The sequence below is a fragment of the Pecten maximus genome, chromosome 7, assembly GCF_902652985.1.
Source record: "Pecten maximus chromosome 7, xPecMax1.1, whole genome shotgun sequence".
Classification (NCBI taxonomy): domain Eukaryota; kingdom Metazoa; phylum Mollusca; class Bivalvia; order Pectinida; family Pectinidae; genus Pecten; species Pecten maximus.
Genome location: NC_047021.1, coordinates 31,957,879 through 31,969,926, shown reverse-complemented (window position 1 = coordinate 31,969,926; position 12,048 = coordinate 31,957,879). Strand labels below are relative to the sequence as shown.

Genomic DNA, 12,048 nt, shown 5'->3' with positions numbered 1-12,048 from the left:
TATATTTGGGTTGACGTCCCTTTGTCTTTGCATTATAAAAAAGTGATGATAAACAAGACCAATAACAGTTTTAAGTGTTTCATATTTTCTTTGAATATCAAGTTAAATTGATAATTTCGAACGAATTGTATAACTTGATATAATCCTGCAAAAAATAAAATTTTGAAATATTACTGTAATACAATAAACTGGCAGCCTGTGGAAAGGATAGGGTTGAATGCCAACGTATGAGAAAAGAAATAACCTCAATATCATCACAATTATTTATTTATTTATGTATTTATCTATTTATTTGTCTTTCTTGTGTTGACACTGTAGTACATACCATCTTTTTGTGTTTCGTGACTTAGTTTGTCCGTTATCGCGGTATATTAATTAACCTATTTGTCGATACGCTAGTATATCTTGTGTTTATATTGTATAGCTATTGTCTATTCTGGTACCCTGCTGTACAGTGATGTTAAATACTGTACTAAATGTAATGACCTTGTCAGTATGTTGACGCCATGTGACACATCGATACTGAGGTGTGCTTCCCTTTGTCTTTTACGCAGTCAGTAGTGCATCTGGGATAAACGCTGGCGTCTGTATGTTAACGATATGAATTATTACAGACACTGAAAAATTAAGATGGATTGAAATGATTATAATAAAAGACAAACACGATATAAGCACATCAAAAGCAAATCTAGAGTTAGATACAGAAGATCGAAATCGAATACAGCTGTTTTGTCCTTCTAGGACTCGTCAGTATTGCTAAGGGCCAAAAGTGTTGATTATAGGAAGCGACCAACAACAAAAATGGCTAGAAACAGGTAAAACCATGTCAAAACCTCGATAGGGAGATGAATTCATTGATACATTATTCATATTTTTCCAATATATGATTTCAAAAGAAAATCATTTTCTGATTTCAAAAACGTCTTCCATTTATAGACAATCATAATTGATGAACCTGAAGAAACAAGACTTGTTTGGTGATGATTAAATCATGAGAAAATATTAAGGAACAGTTAATAAGAAGAGATTATCAGTTAAAAAGTAATTGTATATATTCGGGTTAAATTTCAAGTAATAAGAAGTAATGAATAGTATAACTATATAAGTTATTTTAACTTTTCACAAAATTATTGATAGAAAGATTTGTGGTAATTTTAATAAATTATTTTTCAAAATATAACATAAAATTTGAACCATTTGTATTAAGTAATACTTTAAAGACTTCTTCAGACCGATGCCTTGCATTTCTTCATTGAAAATATAATATATTAAAACTCCAGGCTGTCCAAATTGCAGTTAAAAACATTACACTTGTCTATCATTATTTGCAAAGTTTCGCTTAGACATCGTCAATACCTTATATAAGAATATTTGGTGTCCAGATTTGTTTTACTAAGCTTCAAGATTGTATATATAAATATACACATCAAGATAAATTTATTCAATTGTTAAGGTTCCAGTGATTTCAAATTCATAGCCGATTTTGACCATGTTCTGATTGTATCGTGTAAATGGCTGTTGCTCATTTTGTACCATGTAACTACAGGATTATTTTGTTTTTGCGATGTTCATATTAAGTTACTTTAAAGAATTAGAAACAGTCTTTTTCAGGAAAAACAATTATTACCCAACTATTTGATTGTATGTCCTTACTGCTGATTTTTAATAAACATATTTATAGTCGGTACCCTGGAAGTCATGATCCCCTTCTTCTTAATTAAATAGTTGAAATCGAATATCAAAACAATACAAAACAACCGTGTTATTATTATCATACCTTCAGTTTCAATACAAAATACACAATAATATCTTATATTGACAGTAATATTTGTTTATCTTAATATGATTTAGTTAATTACGAACAACTTGTTAATAAAAGCCCCTTTTCTGTGAAGCCCACCCGCTGAAGTGGAAGGTTGTGTTAGTCTCCCATGGGTAGTTTTATTCACTATGATTAATATATTGGGACTTTATGGTCAAATAATACTATAATTCTATGTTTACACGATGGAAAATCTCAAAAGGAACAATCCGCACAATACCGTCTCTTTTTGTATGTCATAGAAATTTCTGGAATGAAATTAATATAAGCTTAAAGCTTGTTTTCCAATCCTACCAACAGATGTAATTGTATTGTGATTTAGTGTGTAAGTGTAATTGAATAAAATATTGTTTGAATTATTAAGGTAACTGCAGCATATTAAATGTTATGAGCAAATGAACAAGGTTAGCTTTCGTAGATTCAATGACAATGAAAATATTAGTGATTATAGATATTGATGAAACATCATTTCTTTGCCTTTAAATAAAAGAATACAAGCCAGTTTTAAATTGCAATATTTTATTTCAATTAATCATGTTATCAATAAATAAAAACATGTTATATTTTCTTGTTTACTTCAAGAGGTTTGCATAAACATGTCAATAATTTATTACAAGAAACAAAAATATTTACAATATATGTACATACAACTCCAGATCTGTGAAGTTTGAAATACACTCCGTTCGTCAGATGCACTATACTTACATAAGGAACAAAAACTAAATACATTCCTTCCTCTTACGCAAAGCCATTCAACTCTTCAAACAGTATGCTGCCTACATACCTTTACGAGGAATACCATAACCTAATTTCTAAAATCGTAATGACTTATTTCAGACACACACGATCTCTCTTGTTTCTCTATGAAGCACACATTTCTTGTCCAATTATCAGCTTGAGAAATCTACATTGTCTTCATACACCCTAGAGAGATTTATTTGCAACAATAAACAATTAATTTGATAATTTTGAAATAAGAAGACGACAGAAAATAAGAGATACAGCCTGTATAGTATACCAATGATTCAGTCTGAAAAAAGATTTCATTTGGAAATAATGGGAGATTTCTATTGTTATGAATATGCTCACACTCATAGCCAAACTACCAATAACTTAATTGTTTTTGGTCCTTATATCTGATCATACAATGAGAAGAAGTCATTATAGCATTTAACGCTTCATTTCAGAACAATAGATAAAGAGAGTTGTGTAAATATAAACACAAAGGTTAAAATTACAGCAAAACTTATTGATGATAATGTTAATTTTTTTTTACAAAAAGTGAAAAATTAACAAATAAAATATTGATATTTCATAAGAATCTTAACTTTGATTATTACAAAAACAGAGCACTCGGAAAACACATTAAACCAACCACCTGGTACAAATATATAACATGTTCGAGGATGGTATTGTTTAAATAGAAAAATGGACATGAATTTGATTCAATCAATTAACACAATTTAACCATCTGGTATAAATATCTCAAACTTAATTAAAATGGATGTCAATTTAATGGGAAGTTCTCAAATCATATCAGAGAATTGTGTGTCCCTAGTTCGTTTGAAGTACTTCGCAATCACACACCAGGTCTAGCTATACTCTATGTCCACTACACTTTGCTATTGTTTTATTTGCACCCGAAAGTAAAAGTGGATTCCTATAGTAAGGGTCGGTCGCTAAGCGCGTCGGCACTCGGTGACCAATTCAGTAGTATGCCATCGACCCATATTGCTCAACGATGTCATTTGTTCTCACAATGGACTGTTACACATTCCTGACGAACCAACACGGGGGGACCTCTGGAACATTGTCCCACGGTCGGGATCTGCAGGTCTGGGACAGAAGTAGAAACGAGGAAGGAGAGGGGAGGAGGTGATGGTGATAGAATAAGACATGGCACGCGTTGCATAGCAACTGTCTTAAATACTATCTGTCCTAGCGACATAGAGAGCTTCGTAAAAAAGCAGACGTTTCTGAGACGGCTGAAACTGATACATAAATGTGTGTACATTATGTGTGACTCACTTGCTGAATACAGGCCTTCTGAAGAGTTAAGAAGTTACTCTCTGAACTCTGGATCGTTTGTTAGAAGTTCCCTTCAATTTTAACCGCCACTTATCGCCACTGATACAAAGATAGCGTAATATATAAGTGGTCACTGTCAATCAAAACCTTGACTTCCTTCAAAAAGTGGCCATTGTCGATCAGAAGCTTGACACCTTCGCTACCAGCACCGCCTCCCAAGTCGATCTACTGACACAAACGACTAACATTCACGTTGGTTCTTCAATTATAATTCTTCTTTTGTGTGTTTGAATTAAATTTGAACCTTCTCTCGCTCGATGCAAGATAACACATCAAATATAAGATGTATTTGCCAACTACTTTACAAAGTCTCTTTCAGACATATAAGTAATACGCAACCAGTTTGATTTTAACCAAAGATTTTTTGTAACAAAAAAATAAACTTTTCGAAAAACATTATTGTCGATGCTTCAACACGATCGCTGATAATTAGAAGAAAGAAAAACAGATTCAAAGTTTCTTTTTTTCCAAATCTAGTTCAATGATGTCCATACATAAACATTAAAGTCTAAATATAAAATCTGCCTTTTATGAAATCGTTTCTATTACAACATCGACAGACATATTCCAAAAGACAGGAGTAGTATCATTCGAACAACTTCTAACATACATTAATTATTTTATGGAACCGAATTTTATGATATAAGTTGATTAAATTTGTTCTTAACTTCGCGATTGTCCCCAAAACATTCGAAGTAGAGGATTTTAATTGTAAATGAAATAAAAAGCTATGTATCTAAGACAGTTAATCGGTATTTGACAGTACGAATAATTGTGGATTAATTTGTCACACTGATATGTTTAATTTGTCATTAACAATAAATGCTGAAAAAATCGCTACCCATGGTATTGAATATTCCTTGAACCACAAAGAAAAAGTTATCAGGCATGCGCTAGATCAGTCATTTGAATTGGTTAAGAAATACGAAGTCTTCTGGAAAGTCTTTCTCAGAACGGAATTATGACATCCTCGTCGTCACTGTACACTGAAGCTCAGATAATGTAATATCAAGACAAACACTCATCCCAAGTCTCAGGAAACGTTCCTCTCGTCATCCGAGATTGGTCTTCAACACACAAACGCACATCGTTCCTCGCGGGACTGACACACGGCGCCAGGCGTCAAGCGCCTTTAATCCCGTAATCTGTCCAACTTGCTTCCCGATCGTTCCCGAAAGGGGCCGAGGGCGTCTCTCTCACTGAAGCACCCTGGGGCTTACACCAAAGTGGTTGTCGAATAGTTCCTGAAAGACGAATCAAAGAGATTTGTAAACATTCCAATACGTAAGAGTGGATATTTAAGCCTTCTGAGGGTACTCTGGGCCAAGGATGATAATTAAGAATGTCTCCCTCACGAAATCATAAACCAACATTGGGCTTAGTAGCAAATTTACATCTGATAAAAGTAATCCTTCCTGCAGATCAAACCAGAGATATAAACGATACATGTGTACTCGTGCACAGACTTATGTGTTGTATATATTATAAGGTAGCGAGTAGGGCACGTTACCACTTCATTGTTTTATCGCCTCTTCCACGCTGCAGCCATTACAATATATCATGTGTGTGATAGAGTTATTTCCCTTGCAAGTAATTGTTATTTCGAGTGTACATCATTATATAAATATATGTACTTTTTAAATGTGTAATACATTTACAAACTCTGTCAATATTTAAGCGATAAAAGATGATTTATACGATTATATTACAGAAATATTTTGATTAGGAGACACAGCACGTTGATGAGACATACACCCTTCAATTTCAATTTATTTTCCATTAACAAGATATAATTCAAATAAATTATCATTCAATAAATTATTAACAAAAGTTGAATAAAGCTAGGGATGGTAAACTAGATCATTTAACGTATTAAAGTTTACAAACTTCAAACAGTGTTGTTTTTATATAAATTTATTTTTCGAGTGAGATTAGGCAGTAAAAGAAAAAATCTCGCGAAAAAAAAATATATTCCGAGATATACAGGATGGCGGAGAAGGAAATATTGAATACCAATGAAGCAAAGTGACAGCAAATAAAGGATGTCCTTTGTGAATGTCTAATTTATAGATAAACAATTCCTTTGAATATACCCAGACAGACCCAATGTGAAATCGTAGAGACACACGAATGGATTAAAAGGATAAGTATATTTCGTGTTATCTGTAAACAGGTGTCGGGACCGTGTGTTTTGTGTATATACGTTAATTGTCTGAGTCACAGGTCCTAGATACAGATATATCGTATCTGTTTACACAACAAATCAGATTGTAAACAAAAACAAACTTATGTTCCAGTTGTGTTTACAATATCGTTTAGGATCTATCTTATTTTTCAATACTAATCAGCTTTTTTGTACACGATATTTTCACGGTGATAAAAAAAATCATCAGGATAATTATTGAATGTTTGGGGTTTATATTTTAACGTTGTACTTTATTTTCATATTTAAGTAAATCTAACATGAGCGTAACTACAAATAAAACTCCCAAAATACTTGTCAATAGTAAAATTTGTTTCTTATCATATCATACATCATACATACATCTCGGTCAAATGCCCAGTGTCTGGTGTTAGGGACCAGAGAAAACTTAAACTAACCATATAACAAGTATTTCTTTTTTATTTTAATTATTTATTTTATTTATTTATTTATTTTTGAAAATGTATCTCATAATTTAATACACTAGAATTAAATTTTTAATCGTAAACACCCCGTAACTGTCAACACTGACAGAGGGTTTGCTCTATAAGAAGAAGAATTAAATGCTTTTAAAAAATGTGCATGTAGATCTCAGCTACAAAAAATAGATGATTTGTTTACAATAAAATGTACGTAACTAACTAAATGTATACTGTAACATAGAACCTTACGTATAACCGTGTACTTTACTGACGGAGTTTCATACTGTTTCCGAATACCATTCAAATTATGATTGTATGATTGTGTATTGTATATGTATGAATTGAATAAATAAAATAAAGTTTATATTAACCGTATACTTTTTATTACATTTACGGCTTTTAACATATAATTTGCTATTTTTAAAATCATAAATGCGTCAAAATTATACAAGAAATTTTCTCAATTTATTTTTGACTCGGTTTCCATGTCTTGAGTGTTTCAAACAACTCATTTTAGTAGTTTTAGGCTGAAATAAAACCCTTTTCAAATTTCAATCGAAATTCATTTTTGCAAGATAAATTCACGTTGGGTTAATGAAAATTAACCGGAACTTGATTTCTGTCTAAATCGTTAAATATGCCTATGATTAATAAGACGAAGCGATATGTCGTGTCTCACTATAAAAAGAAAATCGGCGTTACTTCATTCATTTATTTATCTATCTATTTAATTATTTATTTATTCATTTCAATTATAAGATTAATTATTTAATAGGATAGAATAGTTTCAGAATGCCACAATATAATTTTCATTCTGTATGGAATCGTGCATGATATATTTTTTCAAGTTTGAAACATTGCAGTTCTACCATTTGTTTCTTTCTAAATTCACAAGAAGTTTAATTTTAGTATTAGATTGTATTTGCTTATTGTGTAAAATGTAGTTGATTTCATAACTGATAACAATAACTGATTTAGACAAGAAACATCTATGCAGTCTTTCAATGCAGAAACAACAAACAGGTATCCAGAGAGAAGCTCAAAACTTCTTGTCTACGTATAACACAATAATACATAGTAGGAAATTGATAATATTTGAAGAACACACATATTTGTTCAATATATTTCATACTATACCTAATTTGTAGTGTTATAACGTATTGTTATATAGTTTTATGCTAATAATATTGAACAGTTTTTTTGTTGTTTTTTTTATTTATATTGAAATCGGGTCAAGCAGGCACGAGGCGACAGGTGAATCTACGTAACTCTGACGTAAAATAGTTTTGTAATATATATTTATAAAAGGAGGGAAAGCCCTGATATGATAGACATGTATCTATCTAACAAAATTATGATTTTTACAGTTTATTAAAATACAAGGAGCGATTAGGTTTGGAATAGAGGCGACTGACTGGTTTTGAATCTATCTAACAAAATTATTTTAACCAAAGTCACATAAGGAGCGACAGGGGCAGACGCGACACAATAGTTTGAAATCTAGTTACAAAATAAGATCTGTATCATATTGATCTTGGGAGGAGCAGACTTTATCATTGTACAAATAAAGACTTATAAAGTACTTCCGAGACAAGTGACACCTACGTACAATATCGACAGATACCTATCGGTCACCGCAGGACGGTATGTTATAGTGGTCAGTCATTTCGTCATGTCAGGTACGACCTGGGTTGGGTCCAGAAGAGGACGCCCCCATTTCGATATTGATGTCAATTTCTGGAGTGATGGGGTGACTAAAATAGGGCTCGGTACGCGGAGCATCGTGTTAAAAATTCCGGCGATAAATCTAAGGATCGACACACAAAAGACCCATTACATTTCAATAAAAGCTGTTAATTAGAAATAGGAGAATATTAATTTAACTGCATCCTATAGCTGCTGCGCCCTTCTATGTCTCGTCATTGATGCTAAGGACCCAAAATTCCACCATAGTGGTTATATTTTGTGTATACGTATTTGTTGAGTCTTGATCACGACTGTTTTCTTTTTATTATGTCCACTGATTAGTTAATATAGCATAGATTTTAGATTTAAGCAACTATTGTTTACAACAACAATAGTTTATTTATTTTTACGCTTGGTTGTTTATTTCATGTTTTGTTTTAATAAATGATTTAAATAATCTAGCTGTTTTTTGTTTTGTTTTTGTTTTTATCTTATTTTACTTCAAATCAATTTATAAAATACACGAGTTTAACTCTTTGCGTTGTTGAGTAGAATAAGGATACTCGCACCAGTAGTTTGTTTAGAAAAATCTTCAAGAAATATCATGTTTACTTAAGGGCTGTGTCTCTAACTCCTTTTATTGATGTGTTAGGGAAGGGAGGGGAGGGGTGTGGTAAACTAAGTTAAGGGTGAGAATATACTTTTACTACATATTCAGTTTAATTCTTTTATCCAGGAGATAGTTTGCCGGATTTCTCAACTAAATATTCATTAACATTGCTGACATTGAAACATTCCTTTGTATATAGGAATGCGTATGGAAGATGAAAAACGGAGAGGAAATCTCACAAAGATAGATGAATCTAAAGTTTCTTCTTCTAATTTTTGGGTAATACAAAAACGATACCCTTACGAATACAGGAAATCAAATTAATATATGGGGAAGGATTTAGTAAATTTAAATGTTGAATACTCACCTAGACAATGAAGGGTTGAGCTGGTAGCTTTGGTCCCCATACCCCTGCCATTGCGACGTTGGGGAGTTTGGATACATTGTTGAGTTACAGCCTGTATTCTGTGGAGAGTTGTAGCTGCCATTCGGAACACCATTGTGGTACCATTTCATGAAGGGATTGTTCATACTCTGGCGCAAAAGCGCCTCGTCTAGTCGATATGCTCGGCGCTCAGCATCAGTATATGGAGAATAAATGGAACTGAATGGCGCCGTAGACGGACTGAAGGGAACACTGGGCGCAAGTGGCGCATAACCGTTGGTCATATGATACATACCAAGGTCACAATCCTTCTTGCGACCCCTACGACGGGAGCGCCTTCTCTGTCGGAAGTCGCCCCTCATAAAGTCCTGGATATTCGCGGGATGTATGGCCCAGTAATTGCCCTTACCGTCCTCACAGCGCCCTGCTTTGATAAAACAATCGTTTAAAGATAAATTATGTCGGACACTATTGCGCCAACCTTGTCCTCTATTCAAGTAATACGGGTAATTTTTCTCTATCCATGAATATATAGAGCCCAGACTAAGGCGCTTTTGCGCTGACTCCAATATTGCTTTGGCTATGAGCGCTATATAAGAGAGCGCCGGTTTGACGTCAGCGTTTCCATGCGCCTTCTCGTCGTGCCCTTTTGACGGATCAGCTATGTCTATCGGTTCTATTTCCTTTTCTACCTTCAATGTTTCGTCCTTGGTTTCCTGTGGGATTTCCGGTTCTGTGATTCCTGGAGACAATCGCTGTTGAGGCATTGTTTGAATATCTTGTTTATAGTCATGGTTTGTCTCTAGTTTTATGTGCTGTACTTCCTCGTGATGATTGTTCAATCCACTGTCGGGAAGCCTCCCTTCTGTTTCTCCTCCTCCAACCACATTTGAACCCCCTCCCAACGCGTCATATCGGGGATGAATTTGGTCCAACCCATGGGCGGAATGACTATTGTCAAGAATGTCCGATTTGGTCAATAGACCGTCCTGAACTCCGCTGTAGACCGTAATCGCCTATGTCCATTTGTCGCCCACTTGGCATTTTGTAATAGGCACTATTGCCATTGGGTACGAATCCACCATGAAGTAACGTAGACTCTGCGTACGACGGAGGTTCCCGGGAAATGTAATTTCCCGGCGAGGATGTCGGAGAGAGGAAAGAGTTATAACAAGTTTCCGGAGTTTCCTGAAAGTGTCCATGATGAAGTTTTATAGAAGATCCGTCATAAGAAGGCGATCCGCTGTAAAGTCCGGCCTGGTAGCCACTTGGTTCAAAGTGCGTGTGCTGCATGATGACTTTTGAGTGGAATAACTACCAATTAGCCGCCTATTGTGTGTCGTCAATAATTGTCAACTGTATGTTCCTTTGTATACAAATAAACAAATTCTCATTCAATCTCTTACGGTACAAACAATAACTGCTGCATACATGTGACTACGTATATCACCACATGTCCAGTGAAACATTTTGGCCAAATTGTTGTTCAGCAAACTGAGTAAACTCTCCAAACATTTGTACCCACTATACGTGTAAGTAGAGGCTCATTTTGTTTTATTCTCTACCTGGTAGCTGTCAAACTAACATAGTTTGGTGTCCAGAAAGATACGGACCCTTCATCCAATGAAACAGATGCTCTGATTGGCTGTAGTAATCACGCCCATATCGAGACGAGCCGCATGTTGGATGTTCGCCACCAAGGGGCGGAGGGAAGATAACTGTATGATAATTGCTGTGAAGTGTTTAACTTTTGTCTAAACAGGTAAACACACGAGGATCTTCCTCTTAAGCCACCGAATAGGTAGCTAATCAGGAACTAAGCCTCGGATCCAGTTATCTAGTACTGTACCAAACTAATACCCACGAAATTAAACAACCATTTAAACCAATCTTATTTTATTTTTCGTCAACAGACATCTCTCTTCGATCCCATGTAAATTCTAAATTCGTTGAAATATATCATTGAACTTATGAAATTATTATTTTTAAAAAAAATAATCCTTTTGGTTTACAAAAATCTCAGTCCTGGTGCCATTACGTTACAAATGTTTTTGTTAGTAAGTTTTGAGAGTCTAATAAAATATGCTGGAAAGAGACATTTAATTAACTAATATAACTAAAAAAAAAAATCCCTTTTTGTCTCCGGCACTGTGACGTCAATCTTGTAACATTACATATCCAAAATGTGTTGTGATGGTGATCTTTGCGTTTCAACGCTTGATTTGCAAAATAAGTTGTTGTTTTTTTTTTTTTTTTTTTCAATTTGATAGATATTTGGAGTATACTAAATTATGTAAGTAATGACGATTATATCAAATACAAACAAGAACTGAAAAGACAGGCGTCCTGATAAACGAGAGTTGTTTTCATCACGTGACAAACTGTCACTCCTGAAGAATAGATAAAGAGACCCCACCATCTCTGTTCTGTTTCTACGTCTTCATTTTACTGTACACAATTCGGTCATCTTGGTTTTATCTTTAGTGAGACACTGCGATTTATTATCTGGAAATCGTTCATATAATTCACTAGTCTTACGCTCAACCGATCGAGCTAAAGAGAAGATTTCTCTAGATGAGCAGTATATTGCGGCTAGAATTCACCAGGGTTACATACTCTCCCTTCCATTAAAGAACTCGTCATCGAGTTATTCTTGGAGTAATAGCGATGCTTGTTTAGCAATCCTGAGTATTTTCCTCGGTTTCCTACATGGGCGCCAATGTAACAGAGCGCATGATGAATTAAATTTAAATCACGGCCTCCGCTAGGGATCGAACCCCGGATCTCTGTCTTACTAGTCTTACGCTCAACCGATCGAGCTAAATTAAAGAG

General features: G+C 34.3%; 1 protein-coding gene across 1 annotated transcript; it reads right to left on the bottom strand.

The window, feature by feature from the left end:
• Nucleotides 1-2,330: 2,330 nt before the first annotated feature.
• Nucleotides 2,331-10,726, bottom strand: LOC117330592 (forkhead box protein D5-A-like). The gene is given in 3 exon segments (XM_033889005.1): nt 2,331-5,154; nt 9,199-10,200; nt 10,202-10,726. Coding segments are annotated over 3 exon segments (1,338 nt in total). The 5' UTR covers nt 10,510-10,726; the 3' UTR covers nt 2,331-5,126.
• Between the last annotated feature and the right edge of the window lie 1,322 nt (nt 10,727-12,048).